Below are 14077 nucleotides of genomic sequence, written 5' to 3'. Positions count from 1 at the left end.
TGCACTGCTGCTATTTCCTGTCTAACCTTAGAGAGTAGTGAATGAGCTTTTTCTTTATTTTCTCAGAAAGCAGCAGAAAATATTGTTTACTCCCTTACCGATGTCAAGGATCTACAGGGGGAGATATCCCCCTATATATCCCTAGAGACATTCTGTATCTATGATCACTTTAAGGTTCCAGGATATCTTTTACTCTGTCACAGGTAGGGCAAAACACTTAAGCACTGGTGGGCTCAGCACAAGGTATGGTGAGAACTGCAATGTCTGCTTCAGCATTCAGCCCATCGTTGTCACAGTGAGATTCAACTTTAAAACTGGAGAGTGGACGTGGTGGCAGATGGGAGAGAGTTGGGTTTGTGCAAATAATCAAAATCTGACATGTTTTTAAATATGAATTTTATTAAACTGTTAACATCTGTGCTTGCCTGTGATCAGGGCACAGATCATGGCCACTGTTTTGTAAGGACCTGTCCTGAGCTGGGCCTCAGGCAGCTGCAATGTTGGTGGTTCTGTAGCTCTTCAGGTTCTGGAGCTGGAGGCAGGTAAGACGTGCAGTGAGTCTTCTGGGCCCTGCTCGAGTGGGGGTGAATGGGATTTGCAGCTCTTGAGTGCTTTTAGCTTGCACAGAGCCCAGCCTGAAAGGAGAGAAAGGATTATGCAGGAATCACCCCTCTCTTTGTTTTTAGTTTCCTGTGTCTGGGACATGGATTAGCTAGACAGGAATGTGGTGCCAAAAAAGAAAGGAAAAAAAGAAATAGAAGAAAGCTGGTAGTTACTTGAACTATCACAGTGAAATTGATCTAACAGTAGAGTTGAAAGTCTCTATGGAGACATCTAAGGGGACTTTGTCCTACTGCAGCTTCTTGAGATAAATGTGGGGTGTTTGTCATGTGAGGGGGAGCATGCCCCTTTGGTGGCTCTTGGCTAAGTCCCATTTGCCTGGTTCTTCAGGAGTGAAGGGGAAGACACCACTGTCTATTGTTTACAGTGAGTAATGGATGGAAAGATGTAATGAACAGTACAGTTTTACTCCACCTAAGGATGTTCAAGTTGCTCACTAGAAAGTAATTGATTTCTCAAGAGCAAATAATTTCTACATTTCATAGCTCATTTCAGTGACTTCTAACTTTGTCTTGTTTTATGTGTGTTTCTGGCTAAGTCCTGGGACATGTCTCTGGTTATCCTTTTTGTTGGGAGGAGGTTTTCATTTTGCTGTCTATGCCTTTGATGTTGAAGCTTTCATAGATACTATATTGGCTTCAACTTAGGTATTACACATCTGTTTAAAGTTCTCTTAGCTGGCTTTTCTCCTTTTCAGTGTGAAAATCATCTATATTTTGTGTAAATAAAGGATGGGATGCTTGGGGCTTTCATGCCATAGTGATACCTTCCTACCATGTTCTTGCCTGGTTATATTTGAGACAACCTTTCCTGTTCAAGGGTTTCTCTTGCTTGTATTGTGTCTCTTTTTCCACGTGCTGCTCTTGGATCAGTCAGTTTGCACTTACCTGTAATTCCTTTGTCTGTAAATGAGCCCTCGCCCTGCCACTGCTATCACACACTGCTCCAGGGGTTCCATGAGGGGGTTCTGGAGGCTGATCTTTGCTGTGCTTGGCTCATACTGGACCATGTTTTCTGGGAACTGTTGAAAGAAGCAAATGAGCTGAAACTGAGAGAAGATGTATTCTTTTATGATTAAAGGGAGATGTGTGATTTTTATTTTTTTTTTGCCTGTGCTGCTATTTGCCAGAAGAGGTAAAGTCCAGCTTAATTTCTGCTCTGGCTTCTCAGAAAGCCCCTGAACCCAGCAGAATTGTTTTGCTGCTTATGACTACAGAAGCCATTTTTTCCCTACTGCAGTGGCAGAATGACAGCCCAGTCTTACCTCAATGGTGAGAGGGGAATCACAAAGGCTGATTTCTTCCTGTGCCAGGTACATGTAGGAGGAGTCCTCGTCTCTCAGCACAGCAGTCAGCCTGAGCAGGTGGTTCTCTCCCAGCTCTTTTCCAAACCATGTGTAAGGCACAGAGACCCTCAGGTTATTGACTGGAACAGAGTGGTGAAATAACAAGTGATGAGCGCAGTCTGGTCTTTTCCTGCATGACTCCTGGAGTGTTCAGTGCCCAACATGATACTCAGAGCTGCAGCATTTAAATGCTTAAGTGACCCAAAGTGGATTTGCAGATTGAAAATCTCTAAGGTGATGTTGCCAAAGTGTTTTATTTCACAGAATGAGTGAGGTTGGAATGGACAATAGTGGATCATCTGGTCCAACCACCCTGCCCAAGCAGGGTCATGACAGGGTACATGGCATAGGATTGTGTCCAGTTGGTTCTGGAATATCTCCCATTAGGGAGACTCTGCAATCTCTCTGGGAAATCACCTAGAATCAACTATTCAGCCAACCTTTTGTAAACCTAGGGCTAGGAGAATTTCTCTGAAATGAGAGCACTAGAGGACTTTTCTAGCCATGTACCCAGGGGAGTCCTTACCTGAATTGCTGTGGAGGTTAAAATGGAACTCTTCCTTCCAAAGTTGGGCAATGGGCACACCATTATAATGCAGAGCCTGGATCCCAGCTACCAAATGAGTAGCCTTTTCTCTATCACTGTTGTTAAACACTTCAATGGAAAGTGTAATATCTTGTCCCAGTTGCAAAGAACTACTTGACTGGAAGTGGATGAAAAGGTTGAGTGGCTCTTCCAGAGCAGTAGGAATGAAGATAAACTCTGTGCTGCTGCTGGTTGTCTTAAGTTCCTTCATATTTCTGTAGGCTTTGTCAAGTACTTTTTTTTCCTGGAGAGAACCTGTCACAAAAAAAAAGGAAGCACATACTTTGCTACTCTTTCCTGTTTACTAGTGAGAAGCAGCAGGAGAATGGCATTGATTTCTCCTGGTAGTTGTAGATAGCTGTTTCTAAGAGCATAGAGAGATACCCTTTTGTGCTTCTGGTTGGATCAGTCTGACAGCTTCAGCTGTCAGGATATTCACTGGATGTGCCTGACAGATTCTACTTGGGAATAGTTGTCATAGTTTTAAAACACCTTGGTGCCAGCATCTATCTGAGTAGAGTAGGCAGCTTTTTTTTGTTGCTGTAGCTAAGGCACAGTTCCATGTTCTCATGTGTAGAAAAGTTGCAGTTGTCTCCTGCAGCCATGGAGACAACAAGCCACAGGTTAAGATGGGTTGGTATGGTTGAGCCAGGGAAACAGCACTGAGAATCTGAAGGGGAGCTACTTGTTGAGGGAGCGTCTGAGAGCACTACAGTCCTTTTGAGAAAGCTGGAGTCTGAAATATATCTATCCATATTTATATTACAGAGGTAATGGGAGGTGGATGCACAGAGTGTAGAGATAATAGAAATCAGAAAAGGTATTCCAGACATGGAAGTGCTTAGTGAACAAACAGCTGGTCTTCCAGACACCTCAATGCCATTAAGCAGGGTGAAGTTTGGGTGATGACCTCTGCTTTGGCTCTGTAGACAGAGAGAATCAGGTGTTCTAGTGCCACTGAAGAAGGGGAAGTAGTGAGAAGTGGATGACCCTGGTGGTCTGGTTTGGCTCTGCTCTAGTCTTTTACTCCTGGCTTGTAATAGTGACAAGGAATGTGCTCAGCCCCGTGCCTGCCCCATACCTTCAGGGTACTTGTAGTTTTGTGTGATGTCCTCACAGCGCTCACTGCCCACGCTCTTGGTGCTGATGTTGTTCCCGGTGTATTTTGTGCCACCATAAGCTGGCTTGAGGGTGTCATCTGCTTTGTGTATCCAGACATGACACTTGGCATTGATGGCAGCAAAGAAGTAGCAGACATCATAATCAACTTGTGTGTCACCCTCCTTGATGGCATGAACAGGGGCTGGCCCACAGAAGGACAGACCTGAATAGAAAATGTGGTCCAGTTAAGAATCAGATGATTTCCCAACTAAACCCATCCCTAGTTTAGACCTATGCTGGTGAAGTATCTTGTTCAGGAGGCCATTAGGAAGCAGTGATAGAGCTACATGGGCTGCACAAACCAAACAGATAAATTATAATTTTGTACCTAAAGTCAACAGGGTGAGTGAATGCCTGTCTTTTTGCATCCTTCCACTGGAAGATGGGAAAGGAGGAATATTGAATGGTTTTATTTACCCCTGCTTCACTTCCCCCCTGCTCTTGCTCAAGCCCATCTCTGGTATCTTACCTGTGCTTTTTTCCTGGCAGGTGGCATCCAGTGCCTGCCACCCACTGTACTTTGGTAGCAAGTCTGACCGAGCCATCCAGCATTCATTCCAAACATGGAAGGTCCTGCAAGAGGCAGCAGCATGAGCTTTTATCAAGGGACTGAGCCCTAAGGTACAGTAAAGCTTTTGCCAAGCCACAGCTGGTTTATGCTCCCTTGAAAGAGTTCAGTTCATATTGAGAAGTGCAGAGTTGTGTGTGGAGAAACAAGTGGAGTTTCTCCAACTGGACTGGGCTGTCATTCTTCCTTTGTGGGCTCTAGAAATAGGGCACTCTTGAGTTTGGGTTGCAGCAGTTTATCAAGAACAGGTCTTGCAGCCAGGATCTCAGCTGAGCTGTCTCCTGTCACCTCCTTGCAGCTGTTTTACCTCTTTCCCCCATGTTTCATTTCCCACATCCAAGTATTGTCCCAAATTCTTGCTTGGGCCCTGCCATGTGTTCTTACCAGACATGAGCACTCTTGTCCTGTGTGAGCAGTGTCCCATCTTCATCATAATACTCATCCACACTCAGGCTGCACTTGGTGTTGTGAGCCCATGTAAAGCCAGTGACCACCCTGGTAGGAATTCCCAGGCACCTCAGAACTGTGCAGAAGAGAGAGCTGTGAATCAGTTGTGCACCTGCCCTAAGGGTATCTCTGCTGATAGATGTAGAGCCTCTTCTGGTGCTAGGCCTGTCAGCAATGGCACCAGGTCTGCTGTTTGGACTTTGCAAGAGGCATTCCTCCCTCAGGAAATAAGATTTCACATGTGCATTCAGTGAATGGATGCACTGATACTCTTATCTCAAAGGCAGTGATGCTGGGTGTTGATGAAACTAAAGATCTGAAGATTAAAGGTTGTAGCAGCACTGTACCTGAACACAGGACTGCAGCAAACACCCAGCACCTCCCGTAGCGGACAGGCTGGAATTTTGATGCAATCCACTGCTGGAGGATGGGGCTGCTTCCCAGCCATGTGGAAGGGGGTGTCCCATTATCGTGTTGCCCAGGCTCATATTCTGTCAGGCTTCTAAACTCATTGCAGTTCACCTGCAGAAAAGGAGGGGAGAAAGATGTATTAAGGAATTGCCTCTCTTTGGTAGGTCCACCTGATCCTGTTTGTGGAATCTACTCCAAAGCAGATAACACCAAGAGGATTTTTTTTTGTGCAAAGCATGAAGGTCACAGCTGAGCAGAAAAGGGGCAGCAGTGTCCTCTGAGATTTATTCAGTAAGTGCAATTTCACTGCTGAGAGCCTCCTGCAGCCCTACTTGTCTGCTGAGGGAGTATCAGGACAGGCTGGAGATGGGCAGGAGGTGTTGTTTGGAACAGGCTTCCTCTTTGGTCAGTGGTTTGGCCTGACCTGGGGTTGAGAAGGTGCCCCCTGCCTGGGTCAGGGGCTGCTCTCTGCCCTCCTTACCATGGCAGCAACTGCTCGGCAGACGTGGACGGGGTTTTTGCGCTGGGCAGGATCCTTTTCTCTTTGGAAGTGCTCCCCTAGAGCCAGCAGTATGAAGCAGATGTCAAGCATATCCTCCTCAAACTGAAACAAGAGGACATCACTTCAGGAAATTCTCCATGAACTTTTGTTCTCTTGAGTCCCTGCAAGGGTTTGTGACTGTGCAGATTGTTTCTCCCTTTCTGCTGATAGCTTTAGGTAAGTGGGCTGTGAAAGAGGACTCCAGGCAGAGACTGGCAGGGGGGGCTGAGGGCAGACCTCCAACTTTTTTGAAGGTGGGAAATATATCAGCGTGATACTGTGTCCCCTGATTGAGGGAAGTTGATGCTTTTCTGGAGCACTCTCTAGGTTGGCACAGAGATACTTTTATGATCTGCTGGCATGAAAGTGAAATAATCACTGGCTATGTCAGATGGCCTTAGACAAGCAGAAAGATCTTCTTGTCCTCACTTTACCTGTTATATAGAGACAGTATTACTGAGCTCTGTTAAATGGCTTTATACCTGTTGATGAAATGAAGGCACATAAAGCTCAGACACAGATCAATGCATTCCTTTATAGAGGACCGTCTGAGAAGGAAGCTACAATTACATGTGCTGGGTTATAGAATGTCATACACAGGTGCCTGTTCTCCTGCACAGGAAGTAGTGGGTGCAGAGAGCATGGGGATGAATAGAACTCTTTCATCAGAGCATCTTGGACACACCAGATACATGCACCTTTCCTCTGCTGGTGGTTAGAAGAGAGCACAGACCTATTGGACCTCTTGCTTACCTGACTGAATTCCCAGGGCTGGGCTAGGATTGCATTTTCAGTCCCCTGGTAGATGATGCCCTCTTGGTTTAAAATGTACTCCTGTCGCTGTGCCTCATTAGCCAAGAACACCTCATCATCTAGATTAGAGAAAAAAAGCATCAGGAAGAAAGCGTTGCTGGTCTCAGATGCACTTGCATCTCTCATGCATCAGCAGCAGATTCCACTGTGCTTTGGCAGTCCCTGGCATTCTGCCCTGAAAAATACCTCAGACTGTGAATCAGACAGGAAAGAAGAATTTCATTTTCATCTCTATTTCTTTGTCCGAAAAGTTCCTCTGAACCCAGGCTGTTGCACTTACAGGCCCTTCTACTCTCCTGGCTGGTAAGTTCTAATACTAAGAAAGATACAGTGGCTTTAACCAGATCAATTTCAATCTTGACTCATCCTAAAATCTTGGGTGACTCAGCCCCAGCCTCCCTCCATGGAGGCGGTGCCACAGCTCCAAGGTTGTTTTTGTGAAGTGACTGATCCCAGCCTGCCTTCCTGTTTCTGACCACCTACCTTGGCACCAGGGATTAAAGAGGAGGGTGAAGCTGCCCAGGAGCTGAGGGGATTTGGAGGCACGAAAAAGCAGAGTGTACTGGCCAATGGGGGCATTGGCAGGTGTGTTCACACACAGGGTCCAGAAGTTTGGGTCCTGTTCCTCCACTGCTGCACTCCACTGTTTCTGGTCTCCCAGGCTGGAGATGGGAAATTCAGCCTGGATTTCATCTGCTTTGGAAGAATGTGGTCCTGCAGACAAAGAAATCTGGTTGTGTTTATCCCAAACCTTGTGTTAATTCCTCACCTGTGCAGACTGCAGGGACCTTGTCTATCTCTGGAGCCATAGCTCTCCTTGTGAGAGGGTCATGACCCTTTAGCAGCTTAATGCCCGCTGAACATTGCTAAGGTCAGTAATGCACTGAGGTCTCCATGCTTGAAAGTGAGATGTGCTTTCCATAAATTTGCAGAAACCAGGAATGGCCAGAATGGTGCAGCCCTGCTGTTCCTGTGGAATTTATTGACTTGTAACAAAAGTCACAGCCCAGTGCTCACAATAAGGTAAAACAAGCTGGGGCTGAAAGCTGCTGCCTTTCTCAGGGGTCTCACTAGAAAACACTCTATCAGAAAAACCTGTGACAGGCCAGCCAGGTTTGAACATTCCTAACCCCAAACACCAGAAGAGATCCCATGAATATTTTGCAATCAGGGAATAGTGAAGCTGTATTGGTTATTGTGTGCAGTGTCCCTTCTGGAAGGGATCTGGCTGTGACCCTGCAGCAGCTGGAAACTCTTCTTTGCCTTCCATAAACAGTTCACTGGCCTCACATCTAAATTTGGCACCCCTGCCCAGCTCTGGAGATGGTTTTTGCCCCCAGCTCTGTTCTTCAGGTGGGTGGAGGAGAGCTCTGGTAGGTTTGTAACGGCTTTACCTGTCTGTACAATGAGGAAGGTCCTCTTCATCTGCTTCAGGAAGTTGTGTATTGGAACTGAGAAGCTCACAGTGATGGTGAATGGCTGTCCCCGCCTCACTATGAGCCTTTTAGTGCTGATTTCTTCTGTGTGGTGGCTTTTGTTATTCTCTGGGATCATGAAATCACATTTTTGGATGCTCAAACCTGTAGTGTGAGAAGATAGAGAATGAGTTTGGGGCTGTGAGCTGCCTGCAGTCAGGCCCTGAGCCACATTTTGGGATACACAAACACCTGATGAGGTGTTTCTCCACCCAGATATTCTCCCCCTGCCTTTGAGACTTTCTGTCCAGTAATGGTAGAGACCTTCACTCTGAGCTTGGTGGTTCTGGTGTTGAGTGACTGCTTATACCTGACATCATTAAGTGCACTGGTGCAAACTTTGCTGCTGGTTCAAATGCACAGGTGGGTCAAACATCAGTTTTCCTACTTAGTTCCACATTAGTTGACAAAACCATACAGGTGACAGGCAAGATCCTCCTCCTCTTCCCCGTCCTCCTGTCTCCTACACAGGCTTTATACACATCATATGTGCTTTTGTCCAGCACCAGGAGACAGAAAAAAAATTGCCACAATTTCAAGTACCCAGTTATTCCCTGTTTTATCTCAGCCTTGGGATCATCCTGACCTTATTTACCTCATTGGCTGGCAGCTCATCACTAAGGTCCTTGCCCCTGTGGGCTGTAACTCTTTCCCTTTATGTGACACATGCTGTCACCTACCTTCCCTTGCTGACCCATGCTCCTCCCTCTCTTGCAGCTAAAAAAATTGAAATCCACAGAGCATTTCTCTGCTATCTAAATTGATTGTTCCCGTGCTAAAGCCATAACTCTCTTTGCAGATTTCACTGCTCTGCTCTCTCCTGATGTCTTGTCCTGTCTTGTCCTTTTCGCATTGTGGTTGTCCCTTCTCTGTTGGAGACTCTTATTGGATTGTGTGCTTTGTTTCTCTTTCCCCATTTTTCTGCATGTGATGTTTTCAGTGAAAGATTCTGGTCCAGCTTTCAAATCCCATCATGGCTGTCCCAGTTCAAAGCCCTGCACCAGTTCAGGCCTTATGGAGCCAGCTCTGACCTCATCTGTTTTCTTCTCTGTGATGAAGATGTCTGTTCTGTCTGTCTTGTAGAAGAGTGAGTGATGTGGAGTCTGGCTCCCTCTCCATCATATGACTTTTCATGGATCTTATTGTCACTTTTTTCAAGGTTGCCTGGAACCTGGACTGGTTGCCTGCTCCAGGGGCTCAAACACTTTGTCATCTCTCTGATTCAGTTGGGTAGTCTCCTTAATTCCTCACACCCCGCTCATTCCCTGTGCTGAGGATTCACTTACCTTTGCTTCCAGACCCTCACCTGTCTGTCTTAGCTGCTTCTTGCTGCTTCTCAGACTCCTCTCAGGCATCAATACCAGCTTTTGATTGCTGTGCCTTTTTGTGCAGTCTGCCATGCAAACTGAGCTCCCTAAGCCTTTGGAGCACTTGGCTCCTGCCCTGCAAGTTCAGCTCTTCCACAAGCCTCATGAACACTGTCTTGGATCAAGAACAGTTGTCTCTTCCTGACACACAGCTGGCAAGTGCTTGGAACTAACAAAAATGATTTTTGCTTACCTTGGCCCATGGCTGGTTCTGGGTACCATGAAAATATTCAGCTTCTGCTTGCTCTGGTGGGCAGTGGCTCCTTCTTCCAGCTGTCTTAAAAAGTGTCCTCTTGCAAAGTTGTTTGCTTGATTTCTTTGTACAGGGTGGGACATGGTGTTGCCACCTTTCCAGCTTATCTGCTGTGCAGATGTTGAGGACTCTTTTATCTCTCAAACCACACTGAAGACAGGCTACAGATGAGGTGAAGTTCCACAGCGGGATGTGAAGCATTTAGAGACAGCCAGTGACAATTCCTTCAAGGAGCTGTGCACTGAGGACCCCAGAGTAGGAAATGCAAATCTTCATATGGCTCTAAGCAATGCACAGATGCACTTCCAGTGTATATGTTGGAGAGCTGCTCTCCACCATTGACCCCAAGCTGCTTAGATCCTAAGCCCTTCAAGGAGTTAAAAAATATAGTCAATGCACCTATTGCTCTTGTGCCTAATTCAGAAAGGTAAAACCACTTAAAAATGAGAAAATGTGTTAAAAGAAACAACTAACTTTGTGTAGCTTAATTCAGATTATTTAAAAATATTGTGCTGGAGACTTGGACTAAGTACATTCCTAAAGTTGCTGCAATATAAAAAGAATGTCACTGGACTGATAATAATTGCTCAAAAGATGAGAAATAAGATATCAGAAATTAACAGCTTTCACTCTGGAGTGAGTCATCAATAGTTTTGCAGAAACCTATGCTCTCCAAAAAACTCAAAAATAATTTGAGAAGTGGATTACATAATATAGTCCAGTGAGTTTGGTAGTTTTCTTAGTATTTCTGTATTAAACTTTACAATTGTTTTATATACAAATGTTTTATATGTGTCATTTAAGCTAGAAACAAACTCTCTTGGGTTTTAGGCTTTTACAGCATAGCCATAATTGGTAGATTCACTTTCACAGAATAATTGCAGAGTGGCTGAGGTTGGAAGGGACCTCAGAGGTTCATCTTGTCCAAGCTCCTGCTCAAGCAGGGTCACCAAGAGCTGCTGCTCACCCCAGCTCTGGGCACAGCACTGCAGGTGTGGCCTCACCAGTGCTGCATAAAGGCAGGAACCACCTCCCCTGACCTGCTGGCAGTTCTTTACCTGAGGCAGCCCAGGATATTGTTCCCCTCTTTGTGGCATGGCACCCTCCTGCCTTGTGTGAGCTTTGACTGCTCTGGCTTTATTACAAAGCCTGGTGGACACCGGATTTGCAGAAATTGGCAACATTAAGCAAAACACTGGGAAAATCTTCCAGAAAATTCTGTATTTTTTGTCAGCATACATTGCTCAATGTCAATTATATGTGATTTTTGTATATGTCTTGAACTTGTTTTTTACATAAGGAGCTAAGCACAGCATGTGATGGCTGATTTGTTCTCTTTCAGTCTAAGCAAATTTTAAACCAAGTGATTGCGCTCAAACTTCTGACTTTCTTTGCATGATCAATGTTCTTAAATGCACCTTTGCAGTATATGTATGAGTTTTGAACCTCTAAATCAGAGTGGTTAAGTCACAAGGAGGTATTTATCCCATCACTGCCTTGTAATGACTGTGTACACACAGTACCATCTCTTGGTCAAATTGGCAACTGCAAGTAGGATTTCCTGCATTGGATTTCCTGCACTTCAACTCTGAAAAGAGACCTTATCGTCCCTTTGTGTCTTTCTTGACACTAAAATGGGCTAAACGGAGAAGGTTAACACCCAAAAGAGACTTCTGCATGTAGTAGTCAAGTGTTTGTACTGGCATTCCATCTGGTGAGAATGGGTCCCTGTGCCCAAGCTGTCCCTACATCCAGAGCTGCCCCATCCCAGGTGCAGAATCCAGCACTTGCCTTTGTTAAACTTGGTTTTGTCACTTCTCTATCCACTGCATCCCTGACATGCTCTAGAAATTGAGGAAAAGTAATCCATAGATCCTTGAAAGTGTCCATCCTGCCTGGATATTACTTTATTATATATAGTGTGCAGAGATACTTGTTTTACAGATCCAAACATAAATCCATAAAAACTTTATTGCCTTTAAAAATAGAAACTTAAAGTGTTTTGTGAGCATCTTTAATAACTGTGTCTCTCTCTGAATGTAGTGATCAAAAAAATTATATAAACCCTTTTATTGTGTCTACATTTCCAGCTTTGATGTGGAATACCCATTAATTAGATAGGAATTTTTATTTTGAGGGGAATTTCTTGCTGTTTAGAGCAACCAGAAATGCTTATGCTGTGCCTTTGGTTTTGTCTTTTACAGTGAGCAGTGCCCTCCACATTCAGTACAGGAGAGTGACAGACCAAGGGGTAAAGCAGTGAGGCTTTGGTGGCAGATCAATGTGATTTGAAACCAGCAACTTTGGCTATTGATTTTTTTTTTTTAATCTGAATCTAGAAACTTAGAAGAACAGAACGACGGGGAAAAACATTCACTACCCTGGAGGCTGATTTCAATGTTTCAAGACCAATTCATGGCTATGAACGTGTCATATCAGTGAGTGCTCACTGGATTTTTTTTTTTGGAGTTATTATAATGGAATGAGGGCTGGCTGGGTCAGCCTCGTGGGCATGATCTTATTTAAACTGCATATTTATAAAGAAAAATACTGCCAATTAGCCATATTTTACTCCACCGACTCCCACTGTCTTCTGACCAAAGGCTGTGTAAAGATTGTAGGTTTGACAAAAGCAATTTAAATCCTTCCTCGGGCCCTTACATGTTTTTCTCTGTAATAACCATTAGCCTAATTGAACAGTTGTCTCATGTCTCATGTAGGAAGAATGTGTTTCTCCTGCGTGGCACTGGCCAGATCTGCATTTTCACACTCAGAGTGAGCTGGGTGTGGTTGCTGGGGGCAGATGGAAATGCTGACGCTGTGAAAACCCAGCCAGTGTTGCAAAGCCTGGCACTTGGCACCGGCTCTGCAGCGCTGGTTTCCCTTTGAAATGCCGCCTTCCTTTACAGGTACTTCATTAGGATGAGGTCAGTCCAAGCTCCTGTGACAAACACTGTCTGAAATAATTGCCTGGATTGTGTTTAAGAAGGAATACTGAAGGAATTTGAATGTTTCGGCTGTACTGTGTGTTAAATATAATGTCAGTCTGCATTCTTGGAAGATTTAATGAGATTTTCTGAAATACCATCACTACCTCAAGGTCTTTTCTGAAGCTAGTCGAGGATTGGTATACCCTGACTCGCCAAGATCCTGCAAGACTTAATTGATAGGTGCAAAGCTACCTATTCTCCTCTCCTTTGCCTGGAGAAATCTGAATTCCTGTGTGTGTATGTGTGTGTGTGTCCTTTTCAACCTTCATTCCGTCACTCTGGGCTGACTAGTTTTACCAAGCTTCCACATCCACTCTAAGTATATGTGTGGGTGACAAAATATTGTAATTTATGTAATAAAATAGGACTTTACATGTTTTGAAGATTTCATTGGCTTTAAATCAAATATTTAAATGAGTCCTCAGTTTAATTTGTGTCACAGGGTCAGTTTGTGTGCATGGGAGATTCTGGGGGAATGTCCTGCATTGCTGGACAGCACTGACTGTCAGGAGAAAAAGTCAAATTGTCTCTTAGGAGCATTCAGATCTTTGCTTTATTGGCTTGTTAACTTTGTAAGGAGTGATTGGACACATTAGGGATTTAGATATGGGTGGCACAATGCCTCCCTTGTGAATGATGATCTGCTATAAGCAGCTTTGTGGCATGAGGAAGAGTGACTGTTAATTGTGAGCTTTTGTACATCTTTCTGATGTCATTCTTTTTCTACTTTTCTACGTTTTGTGGCTTCTCATTTTTCCAGTCATAAGAAGAGAGTTCTGTTGTATCACTGCCATATCTTATTGCTGTATTTTCCTTCTAGCAATAAGATTAAATGATAAATTTAATTCTAGAATTTAATGATGTCAGCTACCTGAATAGTACTTTGGCTAGTACTGAATAAAATGTATTTAGTGGATGTTAGCCTGGAGAAGTGAAGGTTTCAGGGGCACCTCATAGTTCCTTCCAGTGCTTAAATGCACAAGGAGGCTGGAGGGGGACTTCTCACAAGGGTGTAGGGAGATTGGACATGAGGGACTGGCCTTAAGCTGGGGGAAGGTAAGTTTAGACTGGATATTAGGAAGAAATTCTTTCCTGAGAGGGTGAGGCCCTGGCACAGGGTGCCCTGAGAAGCTGGGGCTGGCCCAGCCCTGGAAGTGTCCAAGGCCAGGTTGGATGGGGCTCTGAGCAGCCTGGGATAGAGGAAGGTGTCTTTGCCCATGGCAGGCAGCTGAAACAAGATGAGCTCTAAGACTCCTTCTAACTCAAACCATTTTATTATTCTGTGATAATTAAATTGCATTCCATGAAGCTTATAAAACTTGTGATTTTAAATTAGATTCCTTGGAAGTCCAGCTGCTATTATTGCTACAGGCTCTAGTGCTGGAAACCATCACACTTGATCCTCTCCTTCAGGTTTAATTATATAATGATTCCTATTAATAATTGTATGTGTGAAGGCTCATAAAACAGGCTAGAGAATGAAAAAAGGTGACACTGTC

The 14077-nt window shown here is 44.6% G+C and overlaps 1 protein-coding gene across 2 annotated transcripts; it reads right to left on the bottom strand.

Moving 5' to 3' along the window:
• Positions 1-379: 379 nt before the first annotated feature.
• On the bottom strand, positions 380-9701 carry EPB42 (erythrocyte membrane protein band 4.2). Of its 2 annotated transcripts, XM_030288518.4 has the most exons (13): positions 9529-9698; positions 7888-8073; positions 6977-7207; positions 6434-6552; positions 5621-5743; positions 5076-5250; positions 4666-4804; positions 4183-4286; positions 3634-3876; positions 2493-2807; positions 1886-2046; positions 1509-1642; positions 380-635 (listed from the first exon to the last, which is right to left on the bottom strand). In XM_030288518.4, exons 1-13 carry the CDS (start codon positions 9536-9538, stop codon positions 485-487), a joined length of 2091 nt encoding a protein of 696 aa, XP_030144378.4. In that variant the 5' UTR covers positions 9539-9698; the 3' UTR covers positions 380-484. The 2 variants fall into 2 exon arrangements, with proteins under 2 accessions (XP_030144378.4, XP_041576147.2); XM_041720213.2 differs by lacking the exon at positions 5621-5743 and having other exon boundaries at positions 9529-9701.
• Positions 9702-14077: the final 4376 nt, after the last annotated feature.

The sequence above is a fragment of the Taeniopygia guttata genome, chromosome 20 (assembly GCF_048771995.1).
Source record: "Taeniopygia guttata chromosome 20, bTaeGut7.mat, whole genome shotgun sequence".
Lineage (NCBI taxonomy): Eukaryota > Metazoa > Chordata > Aves > Passeriformes > Estrildidae > Taeniopygia > Taeniopygia guttata.
Note: the sequence above shows the minus strand (reverse complement) of the source record. Positions and strands in the feature narration are given on the sequence as shown.